At 45.7% G+C, this 19,997-nt stretch overlaps 1 protein-coding gene across 7 annotated transcripts in view; it reads right to left on the reverse strand.

The window, feature by feature from the left end:
• Positions 1 to 19,997, reverse strand: part of RAP1GAP2 (RAP1 GTPase activating protein 2) — a 229,613-nt gene that overhangs the window by 75,279 nt on the left and 134,337 nt on the right. The window contains exon 1 of one of the 7 annotated variants that reach the window (XM_027861783.1): positions 3,751 to 3,836. The exons of the other annotated variants lie outside the window; for them this stretch is intronic. Coding sequence (XP_027717584.1) covers positions 3,751 to 3,777 — 27 coding nt within the window. The 5' untranslated portion in view covers positions 3,778 to 3,836. Of the gene's footprint in view, positions 1 to 3,750; positions 3,837 to 19,997 lie in introns of those variants that run through there. 7 annotated transcript variants of the gene reach the window in all.

The following is a 19,997-nucleotide window of genomic DNA, read 5'->3' on the forward strand; positions in this document are numbered from 1 at the left end:
CCCTAGCACTCCCTAGCTGGGGGACCATAGGCAAGTTAATTAACCTCTCTGGGCCTCCATGTGAGAAGAGTAAAACGTATATTGCATGCCTCACCCAGGCTCTGGTGAGAAACAAACTATTATTATTCCTTCTTTCTCATTAATTAAATTAAATCCCTAATTTTGAGGTTACCTCCTCCAGGAGTCTCTTTCATTTTCCATAGTCCTTGGTCTGAAAAATTTCTTAATGAATATACTTATCAAAAAAAGTACTAACTCTAACCTTAATGCATCTCTGTCTCTCTCTGTCTCTCTCTCTCTGTCTCTCTCTCTCTGTCTCTCTGTCTCTGTGTCTCTGTCTCTCTGTCTCTGTCTCTCTCTGTCTCTCTGTCTCTGTCTCTCTGTCTCTCTGTCTCTCTGTCTCTCTCTCTCTCTCTCTCTCTCTCTCGTTGTGTCCCTCATTAGGGGCTGCGACGTAGTGCAGTAAATAGAGTGCCCAGATTGGAATCAGGAAGACTCAGCTTTGTGACCCTGGGCAAGTCACTTCACCTTGTTTGCCTCAGTTTCCTCATTCGTAAAATGAACTGGAGAAGGAAATGGCAAACCACTCCAGTAGCTTTGCCAAGAAAACCCCAAATGGGGTCATGAAGAGTTAGACATGACTTAGCATTTTGCTTGGCATAGTTTCTCAGAGCCCTGGACTTAGAGTCAGGAAGACCTGAGTTCAAATCCTGCCTCTCACATTTGCTGGCTCTGTGACCCTGGGCAAGTCATTTAAACTGCTGTCTACTCTACCTCAGTCTCCCCATCTCTTAAATGGGGATGACACAAAAGTACATAACCCCCAGAGTGTTGTAAGAATAATATATTTATAAAGCACTTTGTAAGCCTTAAGTACTGCTATTATTGTTATTATTATTTGCTTCCTGGTTTTGGGGAAGAAAATGATGGAGTCAATTTGGGTCAAGTTGATTAATAGAATCAAAGAACATGACAACTGGAAAGGAGCTTGAAGTCCATGTGATCTGTCCCTCTTTTACAGAGAAAGAGGTTGCCGTGGAGGAGGGGGAGGAGCTGACCTTCACAAGGTCACAGAGGCTTGACATTAACAGTGCTCGGGGTCAGGTGCGCCCCCCACACCATGGCAGAGCATTGGGGGCTGACGACCACTCAGTATTGGCGACCTGGCATCCTAAGAGCGGCAGGTCTGAGGCTCACACTCAGAAACTCTCAACAACTGCTAGGGGTCCCCCGCCGGGATACTTCAGGGAATCACAAAGATGTTCACTGCTAGTCATTCATTCACCCACTCATTCCACAAACATTCCATGAACACCTTCTCTGTACAGGGGCCCCGAGGATAATACAAACATGAATATGAAATGCTCCCTGCCCTCTTGGACCTTACAGTCTAGTAGAGCGATAAAGCACGGACATACATCACTATAATAAAAAGTGGACCAAGGCGTGAGGAGCTGTTGGAGCTCGAAGCAGGGAGAAACTATGTCTGGCTGGAGAGCAATCAGGAAGGCCTTCCTGGAGGAGGTGGCATTTGGGCCGGAGCTTCAAGGATGGATAAGATTCTGACAGGTAGAGATAGGAAAGGAAGGCATTCTAGGTGTAGAGAAAGGTTTGAGTAAAGGACCAAAGAGCAAAAGGAAAGATGTGTCCAGGGCCTGCCATGGCCTACTTGTGATGACCATCAAAAGTCTTTGTTTTTTCATTCAACTAAACACCCATCCCTTCTGCTGGAGGGGAGAAGGGACACAGATAATAATGTACAATTCAACATTTATTAAGTGCCAGCCTGAGGAGCCTGCATTTTATCCAAAGCTACTGAAGGATTTAGAACAGGCCTGTGTCTTGGGAATATTCAGCTGGCAGGTGTGTGGGGAGGGACGGTCTCCTGAGACCCAGACCTGCATCCAGGGAACTCCCAGGAGGGAAACTCCCTTTAGCTCTCCAAATGAGCAACTCCTCTGGAACGTGGAGGCTGAGAGTCAGCTGTACTTGTCCAGAGATGGGACATGAATGGCCAGCCCTTAAGAAATATTTATTGTGGGGCAACAGTGAATAGAGCACCAGGAGTCAGGAGGACCTGAGTTCAAATCTGGCCTCAGACACTAGCTGTGTGACCTTGGGCAAGTCACTTAACTTTGACTGCCTTTAAAAAAATGTTTATTGATTGAATAATTAATTATACTTTCTGTACCATGCACTCATGACCATAACAATAGTTGGTATTTATACCTCACTTTAAAGTTGGCAAAGCACTGTATACTTATTACCACACCGGAGCCTTGCAAAAGCCTGATGAGAATAATCTACAATTGTTTTTATCCCCATTTTACAGATGAGGCAGCTGAAGTAGTATCAATTACTTATGATTGCATAGCTGTTAACAGCCACAGGTAGGATTCGAACCCAGGTTTTCCTGACTTCAGGCTCCACACTCTAATCAGTATACCCTACTGTCTTGCCAGCTGCTCTAAGGCGCTGTGGCTCACGTGGCCTGTCTCGCCTTGCTGGCCAGCGAGTCTGTGGGCAATTGGCCAGTCCCTGGCCTGAGATCAATGTTACATTTGAGTTCACCCCTCCCAGGGCATCCTGGAGGCAGGATGCCATGACGGGAAGAGGCTTTAGGAGAAGGGAGGCAGATGTATTTATGACTGGTCTGGTCACCCACTCAAAGAGGGAGATGCCCTTTTGGCAAGACGCATACCTCCGGCCAGATGGAAACCCAACTAGAAAATCTGTCCTTCTCACTTCCCCCTGAAAAGCAAACACCGCCCAGTGAGCTGGCACAGCCTCGGGCTGTGACCGTGTTCCTTGGAGGATTTTAGGATTAGAAACAGTGTGGTGTTTGTGTGGGTCTGGAGTCAGAGGATCTGGGTTCAAATCCTGGTCGGCCCCTTCCTAAGCCTGTGACCTTCTGTGGCTGTCAGCTCCTCCTTGATCCGATGAGGGGGCTTGGTTTAAATCAGAGACTCTTTCTAGCTCCAAATGCACCATCTGCTGACTGAGTCCAACCCCTCGTTTGACAGGGAGACAGAATTGAGGCGTAGAGAGATGAAGTAGTGTCTAAGGTCAGAGAAGTAGCTAGCAACAGAACAGGGGTGTGAAGCTGGGTCACGGAGTCCCAGAACCTCACCCCGGGGGCACTGAAGACAAGAGCTGAGGAGATGTCCCCAAGGGAGCTGCAGGCAGGGGGTATGGGGGGCATTGCCACACCCCAGCCTCACCAGCTGACTCCTGCCATTCTGAAGCACCTGCCCCTTCCCCGACTCCTTTCTAGACAGCAGCCTTCCCTGCTCTTCCCCACCACATACACACGCACATCCACACACGCACATCCACACACGCACACGCGCACACACACACACAATCTACACAGACACACACGTACACACACACACCTACACAGACACATACCTACACACACACACAGACACACATGCACACACACACATACCTACACAGACACACACAGACACACACATCTACATAGACACACACCTACACATACACACACAGACACATACCTACACATACACACACAGTCACACATGCACACGCACACGTACACGCACACACACTCCTCAGGCTCCTCCCTCCTCCAAGGCTAACATGCCAACCCACACTGCGTGGAGGCAAACAGCTGCCAGGGTACCAGGGGCTGCTTGCCAAATGTCAGCTCCAGAGAGCTTGGGCTCCTTCCTCCAGGGGGGCCTTGTGGCCATCACAGCCCTGACTGGGGCAGGGGGGACTTACCAAAATGTTCCTTAGGAAATCCATCATCTTCCTCCCCTAGTCCCTCTGCCCCGGGCAGCTAGGGGAGCCCTCTCCTGTCCCGTCCCAAGGATCGAAGCAGCCTGGGCTGGTGTCTTAAAACAACTTCCTCAAGATCAAACAAGGAAATGCTGGGTTTGGCCATCTGCCCAGGACTGTCCTTCCACACTGACTTGCTCTGACCTTTGACCCCACCCCTGGGCTGCCAGATGCCAGATGATGTTGGGGGGGGAGGGAGGGGCCGCCTGTCCACAGCGGGTTATTCAGGAAATGCTTCGTAGAAATTGAGAAAAAAAAGGAAAAGTAAATAAATAAGTTGGTTTTTTTTCCCCTCCAATCATTCTTTCCCTTCCATCCATGCCTTGGAAGTACCCAGAATGCTTCTGGCTTGAGATCCAGCTTGAAAGTCTGGGCTAGGCTGGAACACGTAAGTGATTGACTCCAGCCGTGGGGCAGTGGATGGACTTCAGAGGCTGGGCTCTTAATCTTGACTCCTTTACTGACCACCTTAAGCCCTCGGGTAAGTCCCTTACCCTCTCCAAGCCTCAGTCTCCAGTATAAAGGAAACAAGGTGGGGGGGAGGGGAGAGAGAGAGAGACTGTATAATGGCAATGACCAGGCCTGACCTTGAAGAAGACACAACTATAGACGTCCTTTCTTTCTTTTTAGAAGTGGGTGGCTATGGGTGTGGAATATTGCATATACAATTAAACTTAGTAGATGGTATGGTTAGCTTTGCAGAACTGATTTTCCCCCCTTCTTGTTTGTTCTTTGCTGAAAGGGTTGGCTGTCTACATGAGGGAGTGGGGAGGGACATATTGGGAGGTGGTGGTAATGTAAAAACACAAGATAGCAATAAAAGGTTGTTTGTTTTTTTTATAACAAAGGTCAGAAATAGACTAAATTAGTAGGAAGGTCCCTTCCAGCTCTAATACTTTAGAACCTCTGAGTTCTTGATGGAAATAGTGCTTTGGGTGGGACCTTGGGGTCTCTTGCTAAAGGCCAAGGATGCCAACTTAAGGCATCTCGTGTCTCTGTACCTTGGTTTCCTCCATTTTTGAAATGGGCAGCCTTCATCTGGCCCCATTCGCTTCCAGATGTGAAGGGAGGGAGGTTTGGACGGGAGCAGGAGAAGTCATCCAGGAAGGCGAGGGATTATCTGTACAGGCCAAGAGATTTCTGCATCTCCACAGAGACCCATGTGGCCTTGGCAGACGAAAGCACAATTTAAAAATAAATGGACTGGGAATACAGCTGGGGCCAGAAAGCCCCAGAGTGTGGGCCTTGACGGACGCAGTGACGCTGCTGACGGGAACAGAGATGTGATTAAAGAGAAGCCGACCTCCTGGGACACAGGCTCAGGCCCCCCTGACTTTCCAGGTATAGAGAAAGAACAGGCTTTGTTTGTGAAAGCTGCATGCACAGAATGTTAGATCCAGAGCTACTGGGGACCTAGAGGTCTGCTAGCCTAACCCCTTTACTGGACAGATGAGGAAAACTGAAGCTCAGATTCATGAGGTATGATCAGAGATCTAGAAAAGATCTCAGAGTCCTGAGAGACTGAGCTCAGCCCTCTGTCTACAATACTGACGCTGCTCTGTCCTGACCCATCTTCATCAGGGAAGATGAGATTTCTGAGGTTTCTCTGAATTAGAAGTGGCGAAAAGAAATGAAAGGCCTTTCACAGAAAGACCACCAAGACCCCTCCCCTCCATCAGCTCAGTCTCCCACCAGCCCCAGCTGGTTTTGACCGTTTCACCCTACCTGCCCTAACCTCTTAGGTAAATGAAGACCATCCCCCCCAGCCAGGCCCAACCCACCTCCACCCTATCATATTACCCAAAGCATCCCCAAAGTCCTAGTTCTGGGTTTTTTGATGAGGCAATTGGGGTTAAGTGACTTGCCCAGAGTCACACAGCTGATAAGTGTTAATGTGTCTGAGGCTGGATTTGAACTCAGGTCCTCCTGACTCCAGGGCTGGTACTCTATCCACTGCACCACCTAGCTGCCCCCCTAGTTCTAAGCTATGAAAACGAAAACTGCGCTAAGGGTTTGGAACACCCTGTATTAACTCACATCTATAACATGCTTTAAGGACTTACAGTAACTCACTGTGACTCTGTAAAGTCTCACCTCCATTTTACAGATGAGAAAATTGAGTCTCAGAGAAATGAAGTGAAGGTCATGGGAGTAGTCCATCAATCTGTACGTGCTTATTAAGCACCTACTATGTGCTATGATCTAGGCACACTGATTTAGACCTGGAAGGGACCTCAGAGACCACGGAGTCCAAGGCCCTTATTTTCACAAATGAGAAAGTAAAATGAGGTACAGGCACACAGAGGGAGGGACAGGATTTGAACTGAGATCCTCTGAATTCCGAGCCAGTGCCTTTCCCACTGTACCCAGGCGGGGCAGCTGGGCAGGTTGGGAGCTGAGATGCAGACACCCATTTCCTTTTCGAAAACACCCTGCCAGTCCCAGAAATATATCTTTATCTCTGCTCTTCCCTCCTTTCATCCTGACCCGCCACCCCCAGCCTCCCACCAGATGTGCAGTACATTTCTTTTCTCCATAATCCCCTCCCCAGTCAGCATCCTCTCACTGGATTTATTTAAGCTCTTGGTTGATGCTACAGTTGAGAACACAGTCCAAGAAATCTCTGAAGGAGCTTAGGGGCTGGAGGAGAAAGGCTAGGCAAGGCACCACGCCTCCCTTCCTGGGGAAGGCCTAAGGAATGCACGTAGGTGCTCCCTAAAGATGACGGGAGAACTGCTGGGTGACCTTGGAGAAGTCATTTCCCCTGATCTGTGCCTCAGGCTCCCCGTTTGTAAAATGAGGAGGTTGGACCAGCTGATTTCCTAAGGCCCCTCTCAGGTTTAACAGTCTAGGATTCTATGCTAACGCCAGCAGAGCTGGGCCTTGTGGGCTACCCCTCACTATAGGTCATACTCACTGGCCTACAGTTCACTCACTCCACCATCTGTCCCCTTTCACAATTAAAATCAGGATATTCACTCTCACATTGGTCATACAGTTCCTCTCTCATTAGCAATGACTTTCTTTATTATTATTATTATTATTATTATTATTGCTTTTTGGTGAGGCAAATAGGGTTAAGTGACTTGCCTGGGGTTACACAGCTAGTAAGTGTCAAGTTTCTGAGGCAGGATTTGAACTCAGGTCCTCCTGATTCCAAGGCCAGAGCTCTATCCACTGCACCACCTCGCTGCCCCAGGCAACGACTTTCTAAAGATCACCCAAGATCACCCATCCAAGCACGCTGGGCCTGGTGACTTGAGCTCACCCAGCGGAACACAAGTCACGTCCTCCTATCTCCCTGGTCCCGAGGTCTCTCCTTCAGTTCAGTCATTTTTCAGTCACATCTGACTTTTCATGACCCCATTTGGGGTTTTCCTGGCAAAGATACTGGAGTGGTTTACCAATTTCTTCTCCAGCTCATTTGACAGATGAGGAAACTGAGGCAAACGGGGTGAAGTGACTTGCCCAAGGTCACACAGCTGGGAAGTGCCTGAGGACAGATTTGAATTCAGGAAGATGACGTAAGTTCCAAGGTCAGTGCTCTACCCACTGGGCCACCTAGCTGTCCCTAGGATGCTTGAAAGTCAGAATGCAAACAGAGAGGGTTAGAGAAGATAAAACAAATGTCCAACACAGTCTCAGAGCCATTTCGGCGTGGGGCCTCAGAAAGAATACTCGATGTGAGGCCAGAGGATCTGGGTTCTAACTGCCCAGGTTACCTGAGCGACCTTTGGCAAGGCACTCTCAGGTCTCAGTTTCCTCAGCTGGGCTAGCTGACCTCCAAGGGCATTTCCAGCTCTAAACCTCGGCTCCCATTTGCCATTTTGGTAACTTCATTCTCTTAGAGGGGCCAAACGGCCCCACGGCTGGTCCTGAATCAGAATATTAAGGGGCTCTGGCCTTCTGGAAGGGGGTAGGAGGCAGCAAGGGGTAAAGCCACAACCCTTGGTGATTGTCAGGAAAGACGCGGGTGGGGAGGAAAGGGCCAGGCAGCTCCCCCATCAATCACATCAGCCTCTCAGCCTTCAACACAATGCCATTCTTCACTGTCAGAAGGCTGGCTATTAAGAATTACTAGGATCATCATTTAATTATGAGAACAGTTTGAAAAAAGGGGGGGGGCCCAATCCTAAATGAAGAGCACGCCTTTGCCTGTTGCTATCTGCCTGAGTGGCTGCGTTCCTGCAGCCGAACCTGGGCCTGTGCTTTGAGATCCATCAGTGGGGTGGGGATAAGCTGTGAGCCCAGCTGCTGTGGGCAAGGAGGCATCTCCCTCTTCTCCTCCGTTCCCCCCTCCAGTCTGTTAGCTTTGTTCTGTGCCCTGGCCTGTGGACACCCAACAGTGTCATGAGGATTAAAGAATGATGGATGTGGAATCAAGACCCGAGTTCAAATCCTGCCTCTGTCACTTGCCACCTTCTATGACCTTGGTAAGTGACCTAATCTCTCTGGGCATCGGTTTCCTCATCTTAGCCTAGGAAGGATTTGGGGGCCTATGTGTAGAAACCCATCGCTAGATGTGGAAACGCACATCCCAGTGTAGACACTGAGGCAACAGAGGGTAGTGAAAAGAGTAGTTGGAGTCACAAAGACCTGGGTTCGAATGTGATCTCAGACACTTAGTAGCTGTGCAGCCTTGGACAAGTCAATTTCTCTCTGCTGCAGTTTCTTTATGAGTAAAATAGGGATAAGCACATTTAGAGTACCTACCTCAGGTTATTGTAAGGATCAGTGAGACAGTCCCTGAAAACCACCTGGCAAACCTCAGAGTGCCATACAGATTTTAGTAATTATTGGTAGTAGTAGTAATAGTGCTATTATTAGAAACCCTTAGCCTGGTGTAGAAACCCCAGTGCCTATGTCATGTGCCCAGGTGGGGAGGGGTACACAGAGAGCCCAGCGGCTCCCAGGCTGGTGGGGGCCCCTGCTCAGCCCCACAGTTCTTCCTCCAGCTACCTTGGCTCCTAGAAAACCTGAGTTCTCCAATTATAAGCAAGAGATCCCTGGTTCTGTTTGAGTCCTTACTTCCCATTGGGCTGTGTGTGTGTGTGTGTGTGTGTGTGTGTGTGTGTGTGTGCGTGCACGTTTTTGTTTTGGTTGTGAAACGTTAGAAGCTGGCACGGGGGAGTTCGAGCCAGACTGAGTTACTCCTCCCTCCCAACCCACAGTGGTCTTTGTTTTTTCGAGGAGGTGCCCCGGTAAATGATCTCACCTCCCTGCTTACTCATCGCTCTGCAGCTACCGGGTCTGTCTTCTTTATCATTCCCTTTCAGCACTCAAGAGAAAAAAAAACCACCCTCCTGGCTCTCACAGAATAGGAGGACAACAGCAGCCTCCCTGCCTAGCACATCTGGAGGCTGGGTTTGTGTCTAGGGCAGCTGAGGCATTAGGAATTCAGGGACAGGGCAGAGCCAGGGAGCGAGGCCTTTGGGCTAGAGAGGGGCAGGATGATTTAACGGCAGGGCACAGGGCCAGTGCCACGACTTTGGTTGCCTGGTGCCAGTCAGACCTCCTAGCCTCTTCCCTGTCCGTTCTCTCCCTACCCATGGACGGGCAAATTCCAAGAATCGTGAATCGCCTGGTCTTTCTCCCCAGCCCTTTGGCCTCAGTCCTCTTCTCTCTGTCTCCACCCTTTCTCATCATGCTCTCATCCATTTCCACGGCTTCAATGATCACCTCTATGCAGATGACTCTCAAGTGTGGGGCTGTCTGTCTGTCTGTCCATCTATCTATCTCTCCACCCATTCACTCATCTATTTACTGCCCCACAGACAATCAGTTACCAAACCATAAGATTGCAGGCTCGAAGCTGAAAGGAAGGACTTAGCAATCACCAAGATCCTTCATCATCAAACTGAAACAGAAGCAGACCCCTGAAGGCTGCATATTGACTCAGAAAACCATAAATAAACATTATCTATGTTGTATATTTACTGGTTTCGTGAAATATTTCCTAATTACATTTTAATCTGGCTCCACTCACACAGCTGCACAATTGATGCATCTGATTTACGTCCTTGATGGATGATGATGACACATCCTTGATTCACCAATGAGGAACCTGAGACCCACAGAAATGACTTACCCAAGGTCACACAGGTTGTAGTGGCAGAGCTGGGATTCTGACTCTGATCCCAACACTACGTCCACTGTACCATGCTAGAAAATCTCTCTTGGAAACTTCTGTCACTTACATCCCTTTCTTTTTTTTTATTTTTAGGCAATTGGGGTTAAGTGACTTGCCCAGGGTCACACAGCCAGTAAGTGTCAAGTGTTTGGTCTGAGGCCGTGTTTGAACTCAGGTCCTCCTGACTTCAGGGCTGGTGCTCTATCCACTGTGCCACCTAGCTGCCCCTACCCCTTTCTTTCTACACCTTTGGCCTAGTTTAGGCCTTCATATCCTCTCATGTGCACTACTATATGTAATAAGTGCTACTCAAGGGGTAGCTAGGTGGCTCAGTGGATAGAGCTCTGGCTTTGGAGTTAGGAGGACCTGAGTTCAAATCCAGACTCAGACACTTGACACTAGCCGTGTGACCATGGGCAAGTCACTCAACCCCAATTGCCTAGCCAAAAAAAAAAAAAAAGAAAAAGAATAAGTGCTACTCAAAACAGTCATTAAGTCACTTCCTTTCCTTCTGCCCCAATGTCTCAATTACTTCATGTATGTACCATTTGCTGTTTAACTTTAGTATTCCTTTATTAGGCAGAAAAAAGTGGCTCCAAAGTTAAGCGATCAATCTCTCCATTATTTAAGAGTTTATTATCCATTCTATAGATTATTCAGGTTCTCGTCCTCATTCTCCCTGCCCCCGGCCTAGTTCCATTCAGTACAACAAATACTTATTTAGGGCCTAATTCTAAGTATATAGAACTAAGACTAAGAATTGAGGGGAGATAGAAACTTTGATATGACATGGTCTTGGCCTTCATGGAATTTGTAGTCTACCAGGAAAGAAGACACTAATAATAATAGTGATGCAAACTAATACATGATAAGAAAGATGTAGACGAGATGCTCTATGAGGTCTAGGGATAGGAAAATCATGAGGGATTATAAAACATGGAGGGAGGTAGGGAAGGGGAACATTTCAAGCATAGGAAGGAGTGTGAACAAAGGGTCAAAAAGTATATGGTGCTGGAACCCAACTAAGCCACCCATCCAGGGGAGATGCCATGCGCTGAAAGGATCTGGCCTAGCCTCGCTGTGGAACAATTCACTCATCAATTCTGCAATACAGTCAAATTTGTGAGGACTTTCCGAAGAAAGAAAGCAGCATGTCAAGGTCCTGCTATTCCAGAATTATATATTGCCTTTGCCTCATGCATTTCTTACACATGTGCCTTACCGTCATCGTACAAGCTCTCTCCTCCCTCTCACTTCATGGACTTGTGAGAGAGCATGCCCCAGGTTCTGGGGAAAATGTGTTGTAACTACTGTTTTTGTCATACTATTTGAATAAATATCTTTGATAAGATTAAAAAAAAAAAAGAAAAGTATATGGTGCTGGATTGGAGTCCTGGTGCAGCCATCTTACCTGAACGGTCTTGGGTAAGTCATTTCAAAGACAGCTCATCTGTAAAATGTGGGGATAGAACTAGAAAAACTCCTCTCCAGCTCCATGGCAGTGCCAGGTGGTAGGGCATACTGAGGTGCCATACTAAGAGCTTGAAACTCACGACTTGAATGGCGGCCGTACAAATGTTTGAACTTCACTCAGCAGGCACGGGGGAGAGTTTTGAGCAAATGAATGATGGAAATGTCTCTGTGCGTGAAGGAGAGAAATCTGGCAAAGGGGTGGTTTGGATGGAGGAAGAATGTGCAGGCCTAAAGATCTGTTGAGAAGCTGCTGCAATAGTCTAGGAGAATGATAATGAAAGCGATGGTGGGAACAGAGAAAAGTAGACAAAGGTGACGCAATGGATAGAGCGCTGGCCCTGGAATCAGGAAGACTCTTCTTTCTGAGTTCAAATCTGGCCTCAGACACTTACTAACTGTATGACTCTGGGCAAGTCATTTCACCCTGTTGGCCTCAGTTTCCTCATCTGGCAAATGAGTTGGAGAAGGAAATGGCAAACCATGTCAGGAACACCTGAGTTCAAATCCGGCCTCAGACACATGATACTCACTAGCTGTGTGACCCAGGGCAAGTCACTTAACCTGATTGCCTTGCAAAAAAAAAAAAAAAAAGGAAATGGCAAACCACTCCAGTATCTTTGCCAAGAAGACCCCAAATAGGGTCACAAAGAGTTGTATATGACTGAAAATGACCAAACAACAACAGACAATTGCAAGTGATATTTCAGAGATGGAACTCAGAGGACTTGGTGAGTGGATAGGAGAAATGAGAACAAAGGAATATTCCTTAAAGCATTTTATAATTATATCTACATAGGTCAATTTGCCCCCAACAGATTGATTCCCAGATATTTAGGCATTTTGTAGTTACTTTGAATGGGATTTCTCTTTTCATTATTTCCATATGGATTTTGCTATTGCTAAAAAGAAACACTATTGAGTTTTGTGTATTTTGTATTCTGGTACCTGAAGCTATTGTCTCAATTAGTTTCTTTTCTGATTTTCTAGGGTTTTCTAAGTAAACCCCATTATGTTGTCAGCAGGTTTACATAGTTTTATTTCTTCTTTGCTTCTGCTTTTCCTTTTAATTTCTTTCTCTTGTCTTATCAACAGTATAAGCATCTCTAGAACTTGACATGAACACATGTCCAAGAACAGTGGAGAGAGAGAACATCCTTGCTTTACTCCCGTGTTTATTAGGAAAAGTTCTAATGTTTTCCTTAAGCATGGGAAGAGCCAAAATCATAATTGAAGTTTCATGTTAAAGTTGAGGTGCCCATGGGACACCAAAGCAGAGAGACCGCTTTCCTTATGTGGCAGAAAGAATACACGACTTGGAAACAGGATAGATGTTCGTTCACTTCCTGCCTCTGGCCCTTACCAGTTATGTGTGGATGACACACCAAATCTCTCAAGCCCCAATTCCCTCCTTTGTCAAACGGGGAGAACAAAACTAGTAACACCCACCTCACAGGTTTGTCGTGACAATGTATAGAAAGCTCCTGGCAAACACTTGAGTGCTGTATAAATGGGCGATCTCATTATTATGTCTTGTTGACAGTTGGGGATTTGGGTCTAGGGCTTGGGAGATGCCTTGTAGTAGGAAACTCATCTGCTCTGACATGAAGAAGGAAGCCAAGGAAACTGAGACTGGTACAAAGGGATCGTATTCAGCTAGCGGCAAAACTAAGGTTTTTGGAATATCAGTGGATTTCAGTTTTCCAGGTCCTCCTCACTCATCCCCTTTCATCAGCCCCATTATCTCTGGATAGATCATGGGACCTCAAAGGTGGACGGGACCTCAGATATCGCCTAATCCCAACCAGACTTCAATAAGAATTTCACCTCTGACGCACCATCTTTTATTTAAAGACCTCTTGGGAGATCGAGTGAGATAATGTTTGTAGAGTTCTCAGCACAGAGCCTGGCCCACAGTAGGTGCTATTTCCATCCCTCCCTCTAGTGAGGGGGAGCTTCCGTGTGCGGACCACTCTGTTTGCTTGACTTTCACCCAAAGCTCCTAGTTTTGCCCTCTTTAAACAGAACGAGGCAAATCCTTCTTCCACTCTGATTGATGGCCTTGATCTCTGATTTCGTTGGCACAGGGAATGCCCAATAAGGAAATTCCCTCTATCGATGAAGATGAGCACCTGCCCTGTAACACCTAGCCTTAGTTGCTTATTTTCTGAGAGGACGAGTGACTTGCCTGGGGTCCCACAGTCAGGCTGGGTCAGGTTTGAGATTGGAACCCAGGTATTCCTGTCTCTAAGACCAGCTCTCTCCACCCTATTCTCATGACTGAAACTTAATGGGAATCAGTCACTCAAGGAGTGGCGGCTACCAGGTGCCTAGCACTGTGGTGGGGTTCATACAGGAGACCTAAAGAGGAGCAAAGTGGATGGGACCATTGTCCTGCTCTTCTTGCTTCTGATCTGCCCTAGAAATGAAGGACTGGACGGGTCAGGCTCTGCCAGCCCAAGCCAGGGCCACCGAGAGTGGAAGGTGCCAGCTTCCTCCTCAGCAAAGTTGGGGGACAAGAGGCAAGCCCTGTCCCTTCCCCCTTACTGGCTGGTCTTGCCATTGAAAGCCAACTGGAGGGAACTGGAGTTTGGCAACCAGAAGTCTCTGGTTTTGCTCCCTGACTCCTACTTAATTATTACCTAAATAAATACTGCAGTCACAGAAAAACCTTGGCAGTCCCCAGGCGCCAATAGCCTAATTATACTTGTTCACTACAGTGGCTGCTTGTGGGCCTTCGGGTTCAATGAGTTCCTTCCTCATAAGCCAGATGCCAAAAACCACACCAGTCCTTTTTTGGTGGGGGAGGGGATGAGGGGGGCAAGGCAGCTTAGGGGGAAGGGTCCGTTAGAATTGAATTCAAGGTTGGGGGGAAAGAACTGCCTGATCTAGGTCCAATTGTCCTGAGAAGTCTGAAAAATGAGTATGAATCGTAGGAGCACAGGGTGAGCTATGGAAAGGACCTTCCAGGTCGTCTACTCCAATTCCCTCCATTTTACATTTGAGGAGACTGAGGCACAGAGAGATTACGAGACTAGTCCAAGTCATCCAGGCAGTAGGAGGCAGAATCCGGATTTGAACAAGGGTGATGTGACTTCAAATTCTCCCACAGTAAACTCACAGTAACATGAAGCATCCTCCTGCCCCTCAGTACCTCTGTGACCCTGGTTACTTCCCCACATTTCCCGGGCTTCAGCCTCCTCAGCTTTAAAGCGAGGGGGTGACCTTGATGACCTCCAAGGTCCTTCTACCTCTAAATTTGATTATTATTAGACAAACCACCTGGATGTGTAAATGCACACGCATACATACTTGCGCTGACATATAATCAGACTCACATACAAGCGTAATAAATGGATCTTTGATGGATCTGAGAATGCCAGGATGGCCCTCTGGGACTCCGAAGAATGTCTAATTCTTTTTTCCACATGACAGCCCTTTAAATACTTAAAGGCAATGAGCATAATACAGTGGAAAGAATGTTGGACTGGGTATCAGAAGGCCTGGTTATGAACCCCGACATGCACCAAGTTTTTCCCCATAGTCCTCTGGGTCATCTGCAATTTCTGTTCATCAGTGATGGTAACGTTCCATGTCACTCCCCTCCTCTATAAACACCAGTAGCTCCCCATTGCCTTGAGTATAAAGCGTAAACCTTTCACAACATGGCCCCCATTCCATTTTCTAGCCTTGTTATATTAATCTTATTCCCCGTCATTCCTTTCCAGAATTCTTCTACCGTCCTGAAGCCACTCTGGGACCCAGCTCTTCACCCTCCAGCCCTGGAATTCACACATCAAAGGATTAAGGACCAGCTCCTGTGGCCTCTCTTTTGATCGGAGGGTTCCAACCTCCAAATGAGGCGAGCTTTCTCTCATTCATCTCCAGACAACAATTAGGACCTCTGCCTTGCCCCCAAAGCCATGTGCCTTTGCAGCTAGATGGGTAATGGACAAGATTTGAGTTCAAATCCAGCCGTGGGCACTTACTAAGCTGTATGTCCCTGGGCAAGTTATATAACCTCTGTCTGCCTCAGTTTCCTCGACTGTAAAATGGGAATAATAATAATAGCACCTACCTCCCAGAGTTATTGTTAGGATCAAATGAGATAATATTTGTAAAGTGCTTGGCACATAGTAAGCCCTTAATAAATGCTAGTTGACTGTCTGACTCTCCTTCCTGCACTCTAAGGTCCAGACTTCTCTCTGTTCCTCACACACAGAGTTCTGTTTCCCATCTCCGTGCCTTTGCACTAGCTGTACCTCATACCTAGAATGTACTTCTCCCTTCTCCTCCCCTCTCTACCTTCAAGACTTAGGTTAAGTATCACCTTCTCTACAAAGCCTCCCTAGATACTCTCAGTTGCTAGTGTCTTCCATCCTTAATGATCTTGAATTCACTTATTCAGAATTTACTTATATGCAGTTCATGTTTTCTTCTCCCCATACAATGCAAGCTTCTCAAGAGGAGTGGCTCATTGTTTGTCCCTGTATCCCCAGCACCAAGCACAATGCATATTAATATAACGATAAATATTTATTTTAATTATTTTAATTAGCTCAATAAATTATTGTTTTAATAAATTATTTAACTTAATAAAGAAGCATCGATAAATGAACAAAGACTTAATAAATGCTTGCCAGTTGAATGGTTGCTTGATTGATACCATGTGAGACTTTGGGCAAATCACTTAACTTCTCTGGCCCTAGTTTCCTCATCTGCACAGACAAGGAATTAGCTGCCACTATTTTCATCCATACCAGATGCAAGGTGATGCCCTTGGGAAGCCAACTTCAGGAACCCCTTTATCCACCTTCCCAAGATCAGCGCGCCATCCATCCTTCCAATCCTTCCCTTTAGTTTTCCTTCCTTTATATGTCATCAGTTACACGACAGTGAAAATAGTGATGAGGATGGAGCAGTATGGTTCCTTCCAGAAATGAAGCCATTGGTCATACGACAAGGATCTCACATTTATAGCACCAAGTACGAAAGGAACTCTTATACCCCAAAACTCTGTGATTCTTAGCATCCTCTGCTCTCCAGCCCACCTCCCCCATCCATCCCTCTACTGCTGTCCCCACAGAAGCTAAAGATGGCTGCCTAGGACTAGGGTCTATTTTGTGTTTGGATCTCTTCTCTTGGTTCACCATGGCGGAAGACTTCTCCCCCTAGTGGCCAAACTTGTAGGGGTGAGCCTCTTGGTACTTAGCTAGGTAGGTCCTTAGCAGACAGTCTGTCATACTTGAAATTAGTCTAACTGAGCAGGAAATGCCAGTGTGCACAGCACTAACACTGCCTTCAAGAATCTCCATGTGCTGAACAGGACACACCACCAGATATAACAAATGGGTACAACAAAATATAACATACCGTCCTGTGTGAGATTTCAGAAGCAGAGGACAGGGGGTCACTATCCTTTCAGAATCACTATTCAAACAGAATTGAGTTAAGTTTTTATTGGCCTCTCCTAAAAGTCCGCCGCACTCAAGACAAGGGGAAAACCAGGGAGAAGCAGTGAATCATAGAATTTTAAAGTTGGAAGGGACGTTCGGGGGTGGGGGGATCATCAAGTCCATGGCTTATTAACCTAGGGTGCACAGATCTTCAGGTGGTCCATGGATAGATTTCAGGGGTCTGTGAACTTGGATGAGAAAAAAATTATACCTTCATTTTCAGTAACTTCTGACTGATATATAGCATTTCCTTCACCAAGTGCTAAATTAATGTGTACTGACTGGTTGATTGAATTAAATCCATGATTCGGAAAAGGGGTCCATTGGCTTCACCAGACTGCTGCCAAAAGGGTCCGGGACACAAAAGGGGAGGAAGAAGCCCTGCTCTAGTCCAATCCATAGCTGAAAAGGAATTCCTTTTACTGTATAACTGACAAGTGGCCCTCCAGCCCTGCTTGAAGACATCCAATGAAGAGGGAGCCACCGCCCTTCTGGGCAGCCCATGCCTAAAGTGGACTCTGCTACTGCCACCCACTGCTTCCGGTTCTGGCCTCTGGGAGCCAATCAGAACAAGGTAGATCCCTCCTCCTCCTCCTCCCCCCCTCCTCAGGAAAGTCCTTCAAATACTTGAAGACAAGAAAGGAAAAGGGTGAGGCAGACAGAACACAAGCCAGACACACTCTACCCGTTCTCTCCGTCCAGCCCTAGCTCGCCAAGTGGAAGGCAAATACATTCAGCTGAGACATTGGAGGGAGGAGTGAGGAGAGATTGTTCCTGAGAACAAGCCATGCTTTTCAGAGCTCCTCAGTTGTAGCTCCACGATGGGAGATTATATCTAAACCCACCCCTTATCTATTTCTACATCTGTAACTATAGAGAGATATAGAGAAAGGCATAAATATAGATATAGATTAAGTATAGGTATAAATATAGGTGTAGGTATAGGTATTGATATACATTAGATTATAGATATAGAGATATGGAGAAAGGTACAGGTACAGATATAGGTATAGGTATAGGTGTAAATATATAGAGAGAGGAAGTTATAGATATAGATTAGATAAAGGTATAGCTTATAGGTGTAGGTACAGATATATATATATATTATATGATTATAACTATATAGATATAGAGTAAGGTATAGGTATAAATATAGGTGTAAGTATATATATATATACATTATAAAAATCTAGAGAGAAAGGCATAGATATAGATTAAATATAGGTGTAGGTACAGATTATATATATTATATGATCATAACTATATAGATATAGAGTAAGGTATAGGTATAAATATAGGTGTAAGTATATATACATTATAAATATCTAGAGAGAAAGGCACAGATATAGATTAAATATAGGTGCAGGTACAGATACATATATGTTTATATATATGATTATAAATATACAAATATAAGAAAGGTAGAGGTATAGATATAGGTATATAGATACAGGTCCAGATGTAGGTATAGATTAGATATTGATATCTCCCAAGATTAACAGATCTTCAGATAAAGAGTCTTTGGGGAATCTCATTATTAATGATTACAATTAATAACACTTGCTCACACTTTTAGAGTGCCCCTGTGAGGTAGGGACATTTATTGTTCTCATTTCACAGGGAAGAAAACTAAGTCTCAGAGATGCTTGGTGACTTAACCAGGGTCACACAGCTGAGAAGTGCTTGAGGTGGGATTCTAACCCAAGTCTTCTCAACTCAACCCGGCCCTTCTTGGGGAGTACAAATGACAAAGGATATAACAAAGATGCAACCTTCAACCAAGCCTTACTTCCCAGTCATCAGCAGCTGGTTTGTTTGGTGGAGAGACGTTGCTTCTAGTGAGGCCAAGGTCATGGGTCTGATTGCTATGGGGGATGGGGGGGGTGGTGGAGAGATTTTGCCTTATTTTCTGGCCATAGATTATCTCCCACTTATCTAGGACAGTCATTTAGCAAATGTCTGCCTTTAGACATAGAAGTCCAAGAGCAGGGAGAGAAGATGGTTCAATGTAGTCCATTCCCAAGAGTTACAACACAAAAGACGCATCTCTTAAGATCAAATGAGATAATATCTTATATACTAATATATTATATTAATTCTTAAACTAATAATTACCTAAATACATATAATTTAATTATCAAGAGCTTTGCAAACCTTAAAGTGCTATATAAATGTATTATTATTACTATTATTATCAATATCATCATCGTTATCATCATTATCATCATCACCATTTTAACACAGAGAGTCTGATCACACAGGGTCAGGGAATTCTGCTGCAAGGCTGATCTTTTCCTTCTATCTCACCTCCCAACTGTAAGGCTGAAGGCGTTCATAGCTCCTCGCCATATGAGGCGGTTACAAGCGCTGCCTTTCTCAGACAGACAGCACCCTTGCCACCGTACTCTGAGTTCTGAGATGGGTTTGCATGCCAAACCCTCCCTTCAGAGAGGAAGCCTGGAATCATGGAGAGACCATTATCTGCGGAGTCAAAGGATCTGGGTCTGCATCAGCCCTTGCTACTAACTACTTGGATAAGTCACTTAAACTCACCCGGCTCCAGCTTCTTCATGATGGGAGGGTGGGGTATGGGTACATTAAGTTCACAAAGATGAGAAAAGACAAATATAGTTAACGTTGGACAGTCCAGATCCCAAATCCAGTATTTTGTACGGATGTATCAATCAATAGATCTCCTCTGATACAGTGTAAGCTCCATGAGGGGAGGAATGATTCGTATATACACAGAAGTTCATAATAATAATAATAATTATGATGGCTAACATTTATATAATGCCTACTATGTGCCAGGTGCTATGCTAATACCCACACCCTTATCTATTTCTACATCTTTATCTATACCTATATCTACAGCTCTATCTATAAATAGATAGCTATATCTATCTATAAATATACAGAGATAGATATAACTGCAGATACAGGTATAGATATTAAATGATATAGGTATACATATAGGTGTAGGTATAGGCATATATGTGATTATAGATATATATTTTTTGCTTTATAATTATTATCTCATTTGATTCTCACAACAACTCTGGGAGACTGATGCTTTTATTATCCTCATTTTACAAATGAGGAAAATGAAGCAAACAGGTTAAGTGACTTGCCCT

Source organism: Vombatus ursinus, unplaced genomic scaffold (assembly GCF_900497805.2).
Source record: "Vombatus ursinus unplaced genomic scaffold, bare-nosed wombat genome assembly UNPS02014768.1, whole genome shotgun sequence".
NCBI lineage: Eukaryota > Metazoa > Chordata > Mammalia > Diprotodontia > Vombatidae > Vombatus > Vombatus ursinus.